At 36.3% G+C, this 18426-nt stretch overlaps 1 protein-coding gene across 1 annotated transcript; it reads right to left on the bottom strand.

Annotated features, from left to right (window-relative positions):
- Positions 1–73: 73 nt before the first annotated feature.
- Positions 74–6538, bottom strand: wu:fu71h07 (uncharacterized protein LOC570464 homolog). The gene is made up of 4 exons (XM_067396849.1): positions 6480–6538; positions 2607–2647; positions 2179–2499; positions 74–2046 (listed from the first exon to the last, which is right to left on the bottom strand). The coding sequence occupies exons 1-4, from the start codon at positions 6536–6538 to the stop codon at positions 1934–1936; spliced, it is 534 nt and encodes a 177-aa protein (XP_067252950.1). The 3' UTR covers positions 74–1933.
- Positions 6539–18426: the final 11888 nt, after the last annotated feature.

Here is an 18426-nt window from a genome sequence, read left to right as displayed (position 1 = left end):
TTAAAGTCCACTATAAGGAGAATAATCCTGGAATGTTTTCATCAAAAACCTTCATTTCTTTTCGACTGAAGAAAGAAGGACATGGACATCTTGAATGACATGGGGGTGAGTAAATTATCAGGAATTTTTTTATTTGAAAGGGGACTAATCCTTTAAAACAATGTGCCTTGGTACTACTACTAACTAACATACAATGAGATGTTTTTACAGTTTAACAGATCTGGAAAGTTTTTGCAAAGAAGAGTGGGAAAATATTCCCAAGCCAAGCTGATAGACTCCTATTCAAATAGACTAAGTGCTGTAAGAATATCAAATTCTGTTCCAACTAAGTATTAGTTCAGGAGTGCACACACTTATGCAGTTAGTTATTCCAAGTTTTTTCTCCGAAATAATTCACTTTGGTTTTTAGTGTCATTGTATAGGTTGTAATTTTTACGTGCAAAAGTTCTGTGATATATGTCTCATTTTTTTACATCATGAAAACCAGCTGTTTTAACACAGGTGTGTAAACTTTATATAGTGATATGTGGTGGATATTATTTTTAATTTTATGTTTTATTGCTTTGTTATTAAAAAATAAGAACAAAGATGCAAACAATATGATGAATACAAAATAAGTAAATAATACAAATAATAACAGTAATTTAAGTTAATAGAATTCAGGTAAATGTGTCAGATAGCATGAGAACAGCCAGAGGATGTTTCTTATTTTATCCATCTTTGTGACAAATTGCAAGTCGTATGGTAAATGTGAAAAAAAGAGCACTTATTTAAACAAGCAAACCAAACAATGTAAGAATAAACATAATATAAAACATAGCTCCAAGTAGTGGTTACAGGGCCAAGCATAATAACAGAAAAAGTGTTGATAAAAAGTTCTGTTGAATTGTCTTGGTAATGACGGAACTTGCGACCATAGTTGGATGTGCATTTCCCGAAGCCTAGATTGGTCAAAAAGCAACTGGCTCAAGTAGTTTACACAATAAACCTAAAAGGAAGGCAGACTGTAAGGTCATAGCATGCGTGGTATTGTTGTTCTCAGCATGTCTCACGAACGTGAGTAGATGTCTTCTGTGAAATGTGTCAACATCATCAAAAGCATTGGTAGACAGTCAAGGCTGTGGTATCTAACATGAAAAAGTGGTACTGAGCCATGCCCAGTTAATGTACAGACTGTGTACTGTGTGCGCAAAATTATTAACTTTCCGGTCCCACTTTATATTAAGTGGCCTTAACTACTATGTACTTACATTAAAAAATAAGTACAATGTACTTATTGGGTTCATATTGAATTGCAAAAAACTTTTGCTGCTATTGAGGTGGATACGGGTAAGGTTAGGGAAAGCTTTGGTGGTATGGGTAGGTTTAAGGGTAGGGGTAAGGGGTAAGGGATGGGTCAACAGTGTAATTATAAAAGTAATTACAGAAATTAATTACAGATTTAATTACATGCAGGTGTTTTTAAAATATAAGTACAATGTAAAAACAGGTTTGTACACAATAAGTGCATTGAATCAAATTATTAATTTAAATCTAAGTACATATTAGTTAAGGCCACTTAATATAAAGTGGGACCAACTTTCCTATGAACGGTTGTATGTGCCACCATAGACTCAAGTGCAGAAGAAAAATAAGAACACTAACGAATACACAATTGTGGTGCTTGACCCCTAATGATACAGACTCAACATATCAACGGAACCCCAGTCAATGGCATAGTCCAGAGTGATAGCATATGAACAACGTGAGCGATCCACTGGTCCAAACATAACGAGTATGAAGATATAATGTCCAAACAAGCAATACCTTCTGCAGTGGTAAAAAGAACCAATGACCCTCAGATTTACGGCAGATTGAGAATAATGTCAACATCAAACATATCTGGTCACTGTCACTAAATGCTATCAGATGTAACAGACCCTTGGAGCAAAACTCAGATGAGGTGCAGAGAAAGTCCCAATAAAGCAATTAGGAAAGTCATAATCTTCTGTGATTGTGCATTCATGGACGAGTTTCCTGGCTTTTGAATGTTTTTCTCAGGCTTTTCTGTAAGAAAAACAATATAATGTTGAGAGAAGCAGTACTGTAAATTCATCAGTGTTGTAGAGATAAAATGCTGATATTATTGCAATGTGCAATTTAAAATTCTGTCATTTGCCAAACAAGGATTCCACGTACCTTTGACAAAAAGCTGTAGCTTCTTTTCCTCATTAGATTTTTGAATAAAACAAGTGTAGTTTCCTGCATGAATTAACTTGACATTTTTCAGCATAATTGAGTAGTTTCCCTTTGGATACTCTGAAGAGAAACTTTCCGTTCGATTCTGGAATATCATGTCCTGATTTTCTAGTGAGAGTTTGTCATTAATAATACTTAATACTTTCCTGCTTACATTGTGTCGCCAAAATACATCACTTTGTTTATTCTCATATAAGCATGGCAAGGTGACAGAGTCTCCAACAAAACTCTCAAATTTGTTTGCAGAGTCCTGCAGAGACACTGGGGAAAAGAGAAGTTTATGTTAGGAAGCAAACAACAACAAAAACGGCACCAAACATAAAATACATCAATAACAAATATCTTAACTGAGATCTGTGAATACTAACCTTTGCCTGTCAGTTGTAGAAGTAATACAATGATGCAGCACCTGCACAATGATTGAAAGCAAAGTTAATATTGGTCTTGGTTGCAACAACTATGATTCCTGTCCATATCCATCAACCAAGAATATTACAGTACTACTCATGACAAGATTTCTGTTTCAGACAAACATTTCATTAAAGGGTTAGAAATGAAATTTCTGTCAATGGGTACTCACCCTCATGTCGTCCCAAACCTGCAAGACCTTCGTTCATCTTCAGAACACAAATTAAGATATTTTTAAAGAAATGTAATGCTTTTAAAGAAGCATTTCTGAACCACATAAAGCCAGCAATATCATTGTACCTATTGAGGTCCAGAAAGGTACTAAAGACATTGTTAAAACCATCAACGCGACTAAAGTGGTTCAACCTTAATGTTATGAAGCAACAAGAATACTTTTTGTGCACAAAAACAAAGCAAAAATAATTATTTTATTCAACAATTTCGTATCTCCCCTGTTGTTTTTGCACAGAAATTATTTGCATCACTACAAAAAATGTCTTTAATACCTTTCTGGACATCAAAAGGTGCAATGACATTGCTGCCTATGTGTGGATCAGATACCCTCGGATTTCATCAAAAATATCTTAATTTGTGTTCAGATTATGTACAAAGGTCTTACGGGTTTGGGGCGACACGAGGGTGACAGAAATGTTCTTTTTGGGTTAACTAGAAAATATAAAAAGTTGCATATTTAACTTGTGTGCTAAATTGAAATAATCACTTAAAAACATTTGCGAATATGGCACCATTTCCATTCCATGTGTTCAAGAAAACAAAATCCTCACTTTTTGGTAAATTGGCACAAAATATCTGGGCCCGTACATATAAAACTTCTCAGAAATGCACTTTAGTCTTAAGTTTTGACTTAAGTGTCAAAAAAAATTTTGTAAAAAGTAAGACTTTACTAAGAGTAGGAGACTTTTATAAAGAAGCTAAAAGCAACTTTTAGTAAGTCTAAGACTGATTCTTAAGTGTTGTGAACTAAGGGCTACAATGATGTCAACTTAAAATGACCACCCTCAACGTCTGAATCAGCCAATAGAGTCTGCAGGGAAGACAACTCCAGAGAAGCCCCCTGTCAACAAAGTTTTTCTGCATGGTTTGATGGTCAGTTGGAAAGTCAATTAACTGCCACAGAGTAGTGGCCAAATGTGATGTCCAGCCTAGGAAAATTGACATCTTCAACCATAGTTCAAATATTAAAAAAAAAAAAAATTGTTAAAGGATATAAGCATTTTACGTAGCTGTGCTTGGAGTTGTTGGAATTGTTTCATGTGTGATAATGAATTTTCAAATAATTTTTGGCCAGGCTATCATACAAAGACATTATGAATACATGTAAAAACAAGTGGACCAATGAAATATTAAAAACTGATTATGTTGTAGTCAGTATGTGCTTTTTTCTGAGCTTTTTTGTTTTTCTGAAACCTGTAGCTGTAGTTTTCCTTCTTTTTTTTTTGCCCAAAAATGTCAGATAAATACCTTTGCTTAGTTTAGTGTTTTATTCTTCTTTCTTTTAATATTTAAGAACATTTAAATAGTTTAAACATAAATAAAACATACAAATAAAAATAATTTACTCATATTTTGATGGTTTAAGAAAAAAAATTGCAGGGCTGCTTACTGTAGACTTGGCTTTTAAATAGTTCTATTGCTAAACTTATCACACCAAACATAATGGCCAAAATTGATGTGCAGTGTGCAGTGATGCACTGCTGCATTTTTCCAGTTACCAAAAAAGGTAATTACTATTTCATTTCTACAGTCAGAGCATTGATTTGTAGAGTGGGAGAAGTTGTTACATTTAAAGATATAAAAGGTTTATTCAAAGTGTATTAAAAATGTATTAAAATGCATTAAACGTATTAATTATAATTTAAATGTAATCAACAATTTAATTATTTTTACTTATTTAAAGTTATTTCTTATTAGGTCAGTTACAAAAAGAATTGTCAGTCAAGTTTAGATCGTTTTATCAACTCCATGACATCATATAACTCCAATAGGCTCAATATCTTGTTACTCCTAACTAGGTTAGGAGACCTCTACAGCTCTCCTAAATCATTTATGAGCTGAGACCTAGTCTTGACACTTAGACTTAAGAATAAGTATGACTGATAAAGGTTCCTAAGAATTAGATTAAAATTACATAATTCTTAGAATATTGACACACACGGCCCCAGTACTAAAAGTGGAAGTTGCTGCAAACAGGGAAGAAACTGTGGATCTTTTTTTGTACATCTTAAATTAAAGACAAAACGTAATAAACACTGTCATGTTATCTTGTGTTTGGAAGCAGATGCCCAGAACGCAATCAGGTGAAAGGGAGGGAGGTCATTATACCCAACCATTTTGATGACAGACTTTAGCTGAGGCATTCCTGAATGACCAAACCAACATTTGAGATGCTGTGCAAATGAAATTGGTCCACTGCTCAGTCAAGTTATCCAATCATATCCACTGTTGAGGATATATATATATATTTATTTTTTTTTTAGGTTTTTTTGTCAATACATTTTTTGTAGCATTTATTCAGTAAATTTGTTTTTATTGCAGTTTGTCTTTTTTTTTTATTCTTATCCGAAAATAAGATAAGATAAAGATAAAAGATAAGAAATAAGATAAAAGATAAGAAATAAGATAAGATAAGATAAAAAAAAAAAATTCCACCTCAGTTGAACCATGCATACTTAACATACATCTTGGTGTTTCCATTTAGTGTTTATGAAATATCTATAAAAAATGGGTAAATGGAAACACACCTAATGACAAACATGTCCAGAGGAGTGCATGATTTCAAAGCCGTATATCATCCTTCAGGTGAATATTACACACACACACACACACACACGTTTGTTTTGCTATATTGTGAGGACCTCCAAAGATTAAATGGTTTTTATACTGTACAAACTGTATATTATATCCCCTTACACTAACCCTACCCATCACAGAAAACTTTCTGCATTTTTACATTTTCAAAAGAAACACATTTTACTATGTTTATTAATCAAGTTTCCTTGTAAGGACCATCAAAAAGTCCTCACAAATTAGGGAATCTCAAAGACATCTGGGCCCATTTTCAGCCAGGGGGTTTACTGCGCAAGACCATCCCCATCGTGTTTCAACAATAATATACAGAAATATAACAAATGACATACTAAACTGATTAAGCAAACATTCTGCAATCAAACTTCTGTATCTGTACTGGACAATAAAGGCCTATGCGGATTCACTCTTTTTCTCTGGGTGAGTGAGTGAGTGAGAGCGGGAGAGCATAAACGCCTCTGCCAAATGACATGGAAATGGCACTTTGTACTTCATAATCACAAGTAAATGATGCACTGCTTTAAAAAACAAAGTAGTATTGAGTGAGTGTACAGCTTGTATAAAAGTGTAAATTTGCTGTCCCCTCAAAATAACTCAACACACAACCATTCATGTCTAAACCGCTGGCTACAAACGTGAGTACACCCCTAAGTGAAAATGTCCAAATTGGGCCCAAAGTGTCAATATTTTGTGTGGCCACCATTATTTTCCAGCACTGCCTAAACCCTCTTGGGCATGGAGTTCACCAGAGCTTCACAGGTTGCCACTGGAGTCCTCTTCCACTCCACATGACAACATCACAGAGCTGGTGAATGGATGCCCCACAGATGCTCAATAGGGTTTTGGTCTGTAGACATGCTTGGCCAGTCCATCACTTTTACCCTCAGCTTCTTTAGCAAAGTATCTTGGAGGTGTGTTTGGGGTTGTTATCATGTTGGAATACTTCCCTGCGGCCCAGTCTCTGAAGGGAGGGGATCATGCTCTGCTTCAGTATGTCATCATAGTACCTGTTGGCATTCACGGTTCCCTCAATGAACTGTAGCTCCCCAGTGCCAGCAACACTCATTCAGCCCCAGACCATGACACTCCCACCACCATGCTTGACTGTAGGCAAGACACACTTATCTTTGTACTCCTTACCTGGTTGCCGCCACACACGCTTGACACCATCTGAACCAAATACGTTTATCTTGGTCTCATCAGACCACAGGACATGGTTCCAGTAATCCATGTCCTTAGTCTGCTTGTCTTCAGCAAACTGTTTGTGGGCTTTCTTGTGCACCATCTAGAAGAGGCTTACTTCTGAGACAACAGCCATGCAGACCAATTTGATGCAGTGTGCATCAACCTCTGCAGCAATGCTGGCAGCACTCATACGTCTATTTCCCAAACACAACCTCTGGATATGACGCTGAGCACGTGCACTCAACTTCTTTGGTCGACCATGGCGAGGCCTGTTCTGAGTTGGACCTGTCCTGTTAAACTGTATGGTCTTGGCCACCGTGCTGCAGCTCAGTTTTAGGGTCTTGACAATCTTCTTATAGTCTACGCCATCTTTATGTAGAGCAACAATTCTTTTTTTCAGATCCTCAGAGAGGTCTTTGCCATGAGGTGACATGTTGAACTTCCAGTGACCAGTATGAGAGAGTGAGAGCAATAACACCAAATTTAACACACCTGCTCCCCATTCACACCTGAGGTCTGGTAACACTAATGAGTCACATGACACCGAGGATAGAAAATGGCTAATTTGGCCCAATTTGGACATTTTCACTTAGGGGTGTGCTCACTTTTGTGGCCAGCGGTTTAGACATTAATGGCTGTGTGTTGAGTTATTTTGATTAGTGATTTTGATATAGCTTATTTATGATACATACTATATACAGGCGAGCAGATGAGCCCAGAATATGAACGCCACACACTAACTGGGCAAGCAGATGAGCCTAGAACATAAATGCAATGCTTAACAACAAACTGTGCGTTGCATTTATGTTCTAGTCCCATCTGCTTGCCTGCCTGTATATATAGTATGCATCATCAATAAGATGTATATTGAAGTTGTTCCTATAAAAACTAGCAATGAAGGTAAGCATACACTATTTACGTATTTTCTTGAAAAAAATAAAGTCTATTCATGAATCTATTAAATTTAATACAGTTAAAGTAACAATAAAAAAAGTAAGTAACACTTTCAGAAGGTTTTCATTTGTGGAATTCACTTCAGATCAGTGTAGCTGATGCATGGATTCATTAGAGAAGGTAAGCACTGTGTGAAAGTGTTGATACAAAAATCTCTCTTTTTTTGAGGGGCAGTATCAACACCATACAACCACCCTGCTCTCCTCACCAAAAAGAAGTAAGAATTTATCTAAAAAGATTTTTATTTATTTATTTTTTTTACTGCGAACTATAACTTTGTTGTCATTGTCTATAACAGCAAATAGTAGTATTATTAACAATATGATTCTGCATAATATGTTCAGCACCTGAGCCATCACGGACATGGAAAAGTCTTGACACCTTGCCAAGAGCTGGATTTTTTGGCAAGCATAAATAGATACAAATGTTAGTTAATAATAACATGGCTGTTCATTGTTTTTTTTTTTTTTTGTTTTTTTATTATTTGTTCACAGTGTGGTATATTATTAAACATTAGATAACATTGCATGCACCTGGTGATGTGACAAATGATGTGAACCTTAGCATCAGTAAAGCGTGCTTGATAGCATTTGTTGGTTGTTTGCCTCGTTAAGACAACAGTTCTGAACTGCCTCTGCGGTTTATTTTTTATGTATTCAACTAATATATACAGCTATGGAAAAAATTAAGAGACCACTTAACATTGATTTCTGAACTTGGAGTGGTCTCTTAATTTTTTCCATAGCTGTATATATATATACACAAACCCAATTCCAAAAAAGTTGAGACACTGTACAAATTGTGAATAAAAACAGAATGCAATGATGTGGAAGTTTCAAATTTCAACATTTTATTCAGAATATGACAGATGACATATCAAATGTTTAAACTGAGAACATGTATAATTTTAAGGGAAAATAAGTTGATTTTAAATTTCATGGCATCAACACATCTCAAAAAAAGTTGTGACAAGGCCATGTTTACCACTGTGTGGCATCCCCTCTTTTTATAACAGTCTGCAAACGTCTGGGGACTGAGGAGACAAGTTGCTCAAGTTTAGGAATAGGAATGTTGTCCCATTGTCCCAACTGGCTTAGGTCTTCTTTGTCGCATCTTTATCGCATCTTTATGATGTGCCAAATGTTTTCTATGGGTGGACTGCAGGCTGGCCATTTCAGTACCCAGATCCTTCTTCTATGCAGCCATGATGTTGTAATTGATGCAGTATGTGGTTTGGCATTGTCATGTTGGAAAATGCAAGGTCTTCCCTGAAAGAGACGACGTCTGGATGGGAGCATATGTTGTTCTAGAACTTGGATATACCTTTCAGCATTGATGGTGCCTTTCCAGATGTGTAAGCTGCCCATGCCACACGCACTCATGCAACCCCATACCATCAGAGGTATGAGAAACTCCTTTCTGATATTGCTCCACTATTTTTCACCGCAGCATTGGGGTAACTGGTGATCCTCTGCCCATCTTGACTTCTGAGAGACACTGCCACTCTGAGAGGCTCTTTTTATACCCAATCATGTTGCCAACTGACCTAATAAGTTGCAAATTGGTCCTCCAGCTGTTCCTTATATGTACATTTAACTTTTCCAGCCTCTTATTGCTACCTGTCCCAACTTTTTTGAAATGTGTAGCTCTCATGAAATTCAAAATGAGCCAATATTTGGCATGACATTTCAAAATGTCACTTTCAACATTTGATATGTTATCTATATTCTATTGTGAATAAAATATAAGTTTATGAGATTTGTAAATTATTGCATCCCTTTTTTATTCACAATTTGTACAGTGTCCCAACTTTTTTGAAATCAGGTTTGTATATATTTGAAGGATACCCTTTGAAGGATATCATATTCAGTTTTAATAAAGTTGAATTATGTAACCTTGTATGTCATTTTGACTCTTCAAAGTGTACATTTGCAGGTTATCATTATAATTTATTAATTTAGTGCCCATAAATACAATAAGTATAAACAATATATAAAAAGTACTATATAGTGATCTAATGTCGAGTGATTAAAAATTAACCACAAAATATAACACACAGAATAGGAAATATTTATAACCTACCATAAAAAAGAAAGAAGTCAGAACGTTGTGTTGCAGTTGCTCAATGTTGCACTACAACGTCGCTACAGCCTTGTGGCGTCTTACAATTCTACATTGTTTCAATGTTGTGGGCACGTAGACAGTGACGTTGCTATCGTAGAAATGCAACGTGCCACAGATATTGGCACAACGTAAATGTGTTTGCTGGGTATTACACACGCACATACTATTAAACTGTTTAAATTCATGCAAGACATAACTGTGTTTATGTGAATACTCACTAAGACAGACATTTTTTACAATTTTGTGTGTATTTGACTGTTTAGGGAAAAGCTAGAGGTCGACAGATTCATCGTTTTTGCCGATTAATCGGCCCCGATAGTTGGAACAATCAGTTATCACCAAAAAAGACTATATTAGGAACTTTGGTACAAAGTGCTTATAAAATGTTTAATGGCAAATTCATGTTTCCTTGTTTACCCATTAATAAAATATGTGGGCCTATATAGTTTTTAAAGGTTCATATTTTATATTATAGGCCTAAATAAGTGTCAACGGGTATTAAAAATCCAATTATTTATTTATCAAACCCCCGCACTGTGTTATAATCTGCGTGTAAGAGTGAAAATACATTCACTCGTACAAAAAAACACACTGTATAGCCATATAGCTGCATAACTATAATATATTATATATATATATATATATATATATATATATATATATATATATATATATATATATATATATATATATATATATATATAAATCACATGCATCTGTAAATTTGTGCAATATAACGTGAGGAATTGAAAAATACCAAGCACAGAAGTGAACATTCATTGCTTAAATTGAGCACATACATAATAGATTGACATATTTGTTTTAGTTAAAAAAAAAAAAAATGCATACACAATAAATGCAAATGTGTAAATTCATCATTGCAAGGTTTTTATTGTACGCACAAAAAATATGGCTAGGGCATGTGGGCTTTTAGTAGCCTATTATTGTCTTATTTGTCACCCCGTGGTGTTGCTTTAAAATGTAAAATCAAACACACTTTCAGGTTTATCCAATGTGTATTTCAGTACATTATCCAATATAATTATAATCATTTGTGTAAAAAATCCAGAGTATGTGTTTATCCACCGGTCCATATAAATATGAAGAACCTAAATGATGCAAAAATACAGAGCCCTGCATGACATGCAAAAAATATAGTCTAGATCAGGGATGGGCAACTGGCGACCTGCCACATATTTAAATACGGCACGCTGAACCACTTGGGTGATCTATTTTAGAACATTTAAAAAATAAAGAAATGGATTACTTACAGCGTAGGATGTGAATATGTGTTAATGTTAGTTTACTAAAATTAGCAAAAATTTGCTTGGGCCGAGCAGTTCTAAGAATGGTAAGGAATGGTTCCAGTTGTATTTCTACTTGAGCCTGGTAACGTTACAACACGACACGATTACAAACCGTTTTCGCACAGAATTAGCCAACTGTGCCGAACAGCACTGCTAGAATGCAAGTGATGTTGCCACTCGGGATCGGTCACCTTTGCCTCGCTGCCGGTTTCTCCGTAGCTTGCTAAACATGATATTTGAGTAACGTGAACACAAATTAATCATACAATTAAAAGTCTAAAGTCTCAATTTATTTATAAAGCACAATTAAATAATTAAATTTAACTGATAATCCTCCATAACGCGGTCAATATTTACATCGCATTTCGTGTCAAACCATATCCATACCGGCCGGCTCGGAACGGAATGGAACGGTAAAGCAAAGAGAACGGTTTGACCCCACGGTGGAAAAGCGGCTAATGAGAAGTATGAAAGATACACATACACGTGACGTCAGAGCTGCAGGTTTCTTAGATTTTAAAAGTAAAATGCACAGTCAACAAAACCTCTTTTTGCCAAATGAATGACAGGAATGTATGCACTTAATTATGTTCTTATACATTTTTTAAAATAGTACTTTCATGGTAATATGTGGATGTGGATTATGGTAATGCCATATGGAACAACCATTTTAAAATAAGAACTTTTTAACGAGGCTGAGTTGAAAATGTTCTCTAGGTTTGTAATAAAAAATAGACTGTACATTTGTTTGTTGCAAATTTACAGAAAATGCCATCGAGATGTTAATATTGTTAAGAAAGAAATTAAAGGGATTAGGGATAGTTCACCCAAAACAAAAAAATTCTGTCATCATTTACTCACCCTCAGGTTCCAAACCTGTATAAATTTCTTTGTTCTGTTGAACACAAAGGAAGATATTTTGAAGAATGTGGGAAACCGAACAGTTCTGAGTATAGTCCCCGAAGCAACCTTGTTACAAACATTCTTCAAAATATCTTCCTTTGGGTTCAACAGAACAAAGACATTTATACAGATTTGGAACAACCTGAGGGTGAGTAAACAGAATTTTCATTTTTGGGTGAACTATCTCTTTAATATTGCTTGTCAACTGAAAACAAAGTTTCCCCATTTGTATTATAGTTCATAAAATCTTTAAAAACAAATGACATTAATTATACTTTAATTTCCCTTAATAAAAAGTAAATTGAGTAAGACGGTGTTAAGGTGCGAGTGTGGATTAGTAATCTGGCCCCCTGGTATCAAGGATAAAAAATGTTGGCCCTCGTCACTATCGAAGTTGCCCATCCCTAGATAATATATTGTCCTATAAAAAAAATATCTCTCCTTTGCAATACCATAATTTTATGCAGTCCTAAAAGTGGCATTGACTCCTACTGGATGAAATAATAATACAATATAGCTTAATCTCAAACAGCGTATCATCAGAAACATATCGTGATATCGCCCAGCCCTAAAACTAGGGCTGCACGATTAATCGCATGCTATTCTCACGCGCATTTCATCAGTAAAGCCGGTTCCCTGATTACCGCTAAATCGCCATCACCTGTTTTTAAACGGAGCGCCTTTTAATAGACAGAGCCGTAGTTCACAGACAAGCCACGCAATATCGCGTTCATTATCGCAGGCGATTCATCTGCGATATGAACGCGATATTGCGTGGCTTTTCAGTGATCTACGGCTCTGTCTATTAAATGCCACTTCATTTGAAAGCAGGTGATGGTGATTTAGCAGTAATCAGGGAACCGGCTTTACTGACGAAATGCGCGTGAGAATAGCATGCGATTAATCGTGCAGCCCTACCTAAAACTAGGGCTGGGTATCGTTCAAAAATTTTCGATACCGAGACGATACCGATACCTTGACTTCGATACCGATACCTAAACGATACCTTTTTCGATACCAATTTTATAAAATCTGTTTAAACAAGATTACATAACCTCAAAAAAAAAAAAAATTTGGTTTTATATTTTAATTTTGTTGACTTTTTTCAGACTCAAAGACTCATCTCCTGAGCCACTGCGGGGAATAAAAAAAGCACAAATTAACTAAATTTACCCAACACAATAAATCAGTGCAAATAGTTTTAATAAAGTTTAGTTTTCAATGCAAAAATTCAGTATGTGAGGCTCTTTTTAAATCACTCAGCAATTGTTCTTCTTCAAAAAATTAATTATTATTAACAAGATCAAAGCGGAAGTAAGAGTGACGCAAGTTCGTTGAAATAAGAGTTCTGTGTCTTTATTAAAATCAACACATTAATGATTCATCTCTCATCCACCCGCAATTAATTTGAATGTTATTTTTTTATTACGACCCGCAGATTATCCGCAGTATCAGGAGGACGCTGATACCTCTTTTTCAGCAGAATTGTTCGCGTTCTGGAGCCAGAGGCAGAGCCTGTGCTCGTGCAGGCGAACGAGCCTGTCACGAACCGGTCGCGTGTTTCCATAGACTTGAGGGACGAACGCTGATGTAAAGCTGCTGTGTGTTGTACCTGTCCATAACTAGTCTAAAAAACATTGCGCGTTCCGCTGTTTCTGCAGGCGGTGCGACACTTTTGTTTTCTGTTAACAGTATTATCTGTAGTGAACCGGCTGCTCACATAAACAGCCGTTTCTCACCCGTCCATTCGGAGATAAACTGAAAACGAAACCGTTGATTCACTCGCCCTCTCGCACATAGGGTCTCTCTCGCGCGTATAGTTTTATATATTTAGATATAAATAATAATGTAGCGCAACGTTACTTGCTCCTCAACGAGACAGCGAAAGCATTTCTCCGCCCCTCTACTCGGCTCCATTCTGAGGTACCGAAATTTGGTACCGAATGACAAGACACTTTTCGATACTCGATAGTATCGAGGCAGTTCGATCGGTACCTAAAAAGTATCGAGTTCGGTACCCAGCCCTACCTAAAACTGCTCAGTATTAAAGCTTATTGACTAGGGCTGGGTAAAAAAAAATATAAATTTCTCGTTTTTAATTGATTCTCATTTTTACGAAACGATATCGATTCCAACAATCGATTAGTCTAGTCTGTTTTCAGTTGATGAATTTGCAGAATATGCAGTGCGCCTCCCATCCAATAAAATCACATTTACCTCAGAAAAACATACTCAGTGACCATAAACTCAGTCAGCTAGAAAACCAGCTAGAACCATCTCAAGGATGATCAGAAGAAATGGACAGCACCTCAGTTAAATATATGAGTGTCACAGCAAAGGGTCTGAATACTTAGGACCATGTGATATTTCAGTTTTTCTTTTTTAATAAATCTGCAAAAATGTCAACAATTCTGTGTTTTTCTGTCAATACGGGGTGCTGTGTGTACATTAATGAGGGAAAATGACAGAACAGTGTTCAACAGAACAATGAACTTAAATGATTTTAGCAAATGGCTGGGGGTCTGAATACTTTCCGTACCCACTGTATATACCATACACATTCAACAGACGCAGACATCACGTTCTGTGAGACGAGTGCATGTAACGGTGTTATATTAAAAAATCTGGCCGCGCCATATTAACATGGGCGCCGGAAAAAATATGCTCTGCTGACGTGTGCGGTGTGAAACCGGCCTTAAAGTGAAAGTACACCTTTGAAGGACAAAAAAATAAGATTTCACACAAAAAGTGCTCAAAATGCACAGAATAAGCATATCAAGTGTATTTTAACAAGAACTGGAGTATGTCAGGAAAGATAAATATTTTTTAATATTAATTTTAGAAGATTTACTCATTTAAACTTGTTTTTAATTATTCAATTTGGGTTAAAGTATGGTGTATTATTAAAAAAACTAAAGTAAACTATAGCCAGAAAGTATAATATATATAAACATTATTTTAGTTATTAGAGTCTGGGAAAGTGACGTCAGCAACACAATGCATTCTGGGACTTTAGGTTACTTACAGTAGAGACTGGGAAATAGTGGAGGTAGATGTTAAAATTTATAGTTAAAAACATATTAGAATGGTGAACGCTGGCTGTGTTATGAACGATCTGCATATACTAACCAGCGTGGAAAACAGCGTGTCCCACGTATAAAGAAAACGCTTAATGTCATTTAATGTAGCCTATAAGTGATATTAAAAGATCAAATTCTGCACACACACCAATTTTTCTGCATAGTATTAGTATAGTGTTTACTAAGTTTGGTCTTTAAATGTCACTGTCCATTAAGCATTTTCTTTATGGGAGGAAAATGCTTATGTGTAATTAAATGTGTTGCGTTAATATTCTGGGCTCATCTGCACTTCTGTACATACTATGCTTTATTAGTTTGGTGTTTACTAAGTTTCGTTTGTTAATAAGACTGTCTTAGTAAATTAAGCCACGTCCGCTTGAATATGTAAGTGCTCACGCCATGAATAATGTACAAAAACACATTTAGAAATGTTATTTGTGATATAGCTCGTTGCGATCACTCTCCGTGTTCACAAAGCAGCACACCTTTGATTCATTGTTCAGCTTGTCTCAGTAAGAAATCATGTATTTATTCCATTTAGGTCCAGCAAAACTTACTTGGTGTAGCGACTCCACAATATAATTCATTTCAGAGCTACATTACAGAGGGTCATCATGCTATTATGTTATCCCTTAATGCTTTCACAATCAGGGCGATATGATATGCTGGCTGAGATCAATCTATATTGTTTTTATTATTTTATCTGGCAGATATATCGGTGCCATTTAACGTTAGTTATTAAAAAACGCAATAGAGAAATCACTCCTGTGTGTGTACGATGGAAGGCAGCAGTATGATTTCTATTCATGTGTATGTGTCGTGTTCTGGCCACATGACTGAGCGATCGAATGAACACAAGAGATTCAAATATTAGTTCATTTATTCTAAGTGCAAGCAGTTCTTTAAAAAAAAAGAATGTAAATACAGTCTTTTTTTTCATCTCGCGATTTCTATTTGTTTTCATTGTACACTCCTGAGTGTGACCTAAAACATGGCGGCGACTACCCAGAATGCAACACGCAGTGACGTAGTTTACCAAGCTCTATCCGCTTGTAAAGTCGTGATGTTAGGAACGCCGTTACTGGGTCCAAGCCTCAACTTGTTTTACTTGAGAATGCTATCTCCACAGACGTTTATGAGCGCTATTTATTCATAATTAGGGCCCAAGCGAATTAAGCGCGCAGGGCCCTCTTGTTCTTCTAAGGATTATTAGGGCCCAAGCGAAAATTCGCGCAGGGCCCTCTTGTTCTTCTAAGGATTATTATTAGGGCCCAAGCGAAAATTCGCGCAGGGCCCTCTTGTTCTTCTAAGGATTATTATTAGGGCCCAAGCGAAAATTCGCGCAGGGCCCTCTTGTTCTTCTAAGGATTATTATTATTATTTTTTTTTTTTTTTTTTTTTTTTCCGTCTTCCGGGGCTTTTTGGGGGCCTTAACATGCTCAAAAACTCTTGAAAATTGGCACACACATTGGAATCCGCGGCCATTAGGACGCCGGAGAGGCTGGTACCCGGGCGTGGCAGGGGGGCTCGACAGCGCCCCCTTGAAAAAAGTCTGAAAATTTGGTCCATATATTAAACATGCTTGCACGTATTAGTATGAAACTCGGTACACATATAGACCTCATCGGGCCGAACAACTTTCGCGCTCTAAGTTAATCGCCATGCCAACAGGAAGTCAGCTATTAAGGGTTGTTTGAAAAACGCATGCTCTGGAATTTGATATACTCCTCCTAGACGATTAATCCGATCGCCACCAAACTCGGTCAGCATGAAGTCAAGACACTGATGATTAAAAATTGCCAGGGGATTTTTGATATCTCGAACGGTTTGGCCGTGGCGAGGCAACGAATTTATGGCGAGAAAAAGGAAACAGGAAATGTGTTATAACGTCTTAATACATATATTGATCTTTATGAAACTTCACGAGTGTGTTCGTTATAGGAGTCTGATCACATGGATGTGACTATTGTGAGTCAAAGTTATAGCGCCACCAACTGGCAGCAGGAAGTGTATCACTTTTTGAAATGTTTTGAGATCACCCTCTTATTTTTACCTGATTTGCTTCAAACTTCATCAGTGTAATGTCAATACACAGCAGATGTAGACCTATGACAGGATTTTTGATATTTGAAATATTGTTGCCATGGCAACAGGTCAAACTGTAATAATATTCTTGAGTGTTTTTGAGGCTCTTAACATGCTTCAAATTGCATGAAACTCGACACACACATCAATATTGTCAACCAGTAGACATGGACAAAGCCATAGAAATGGGCGTGGTGGAGGGGCTCAGTAGCGCCACCTTTTGACAAAAGTGGGGGTTAGTTTTTCCTACAGTCACCAAACTCGGTACACATATTATTCTCATCAAGCCGGACAATTTTCTAATTTACATTCATTAGCTCCGACCAACAGGAAGTCAGCTATTTTGGTTTGAATGTTAATTTTTTGAAAAAACAGGCTATGAATTTTATACTACTACTCCTACAGGGTTTATCCAATTTACACCAAGCTTTTTTTAACTTGTTGCGAACACATTGAAGTTGTTTAATTGCAAACGGATTTTGGATATCTCAAACGGTTTGGCCGTGGCGAGGCAACGAATTTATGGCGAGAAAAGGGAAACAGGAAATGTGTTATAACGTCTGCATACATTGATTGATGTTTATGAAACTTCAGGAGTGTGTTGGTTGTAGTAGTCTGATCACATGGATGTAACTATTGTGAGTCAAAGTTATAGCGCCACCAAATGGCAGCAAGAAGTGTATCACTTTTAAAATGCTTTGAGATCACCCTCTTATTTTTACCTGATTTGCTTCAAACTTCATCAGTGTAATGTCAATACACAGCAGATGTAGACCTATGACAGGATTTTTGATATTTGAAATATCGTTGCCATGGCAACAGGTCAAACTGTAATAATATTCTTGAGTGTTTTTGAGGCTCTTAACATGCTTCAAATTGCATGAAACTCGACACACACATCAATATTGTCAACCAGTAGACATGGACAAAGCCATAGAAATGGGCGTGGTGGAGGGGCTCAGTAGCGCCACCTTTTGACAAAAGTGGGGGTTAGTTTTTCCTACAGTCACCAAACTCGGTACATATATTATTCTCATCAAGCCGGACAATTTTCTAATTTACATTCATTAGCTCCGACCAACAGGAAGTCAGCTATTTTGGTTTGAATGTTAATTTTTTGAAAAAACAGGCTATGAATTTTATACTACTACTCCTACAGGGTTTATCCAATTTACACCAAGCTTATTTTAAATTGTTGCTAACACATTGAAGTTGTTTAATTGCAAACGGATTTTGGATATCTCAAACGGTTTGGCCGTGGCGAGGCAACGAATTTATGGCAAGAAAAGGGAAACAAAGTGTTATAACTTCTGCAT

Source organism: Chanodichthys erythropterus, chromosome 10, assembly GCF_024489055.1.
Source record: "Chanodichthys erythropterus isolate Z2021 chromosome 10, ASM2448905v1, whole genome shotgun sequence".
NCBI classification, from domain to species: domain Eukaryota; kingdom Metazoa; phylum Chordata; class Actinopteri; order Cypriniformes; family Xenocyprididae; genus Chanodichthys; species Chanodichthys erythropterus.
The sequence above is the reverse complement of the archived record's forward strand: the minus strand, read 5'-3'. Positions and strand labels throughout refer to the sequence as shown.

Coding starts and splice junctions, on each gene's coding strand:
- wu:fu71h07 (XM_067396849.1), bottom strand. CDS start 6,538: ATGAGTGTTGCTGGCACTGGGGAGCTACAGTTCATTGAGGGAACCGTG. Junction 2,500..2,606: donor TCTACAACTGACAGGCAAAG/GTTAGTATTCAC, acceptor TCTTTTCCCCAG/TGTCTCTGCAGGACTCTGCA. Junction 2,047..2,178: donor GCTACAGCTTTTTGTCAAAG/GTACGTGGAATC, acceptor TTTTTCTTACAG/AAAAGCCTGAGAAAAACATT.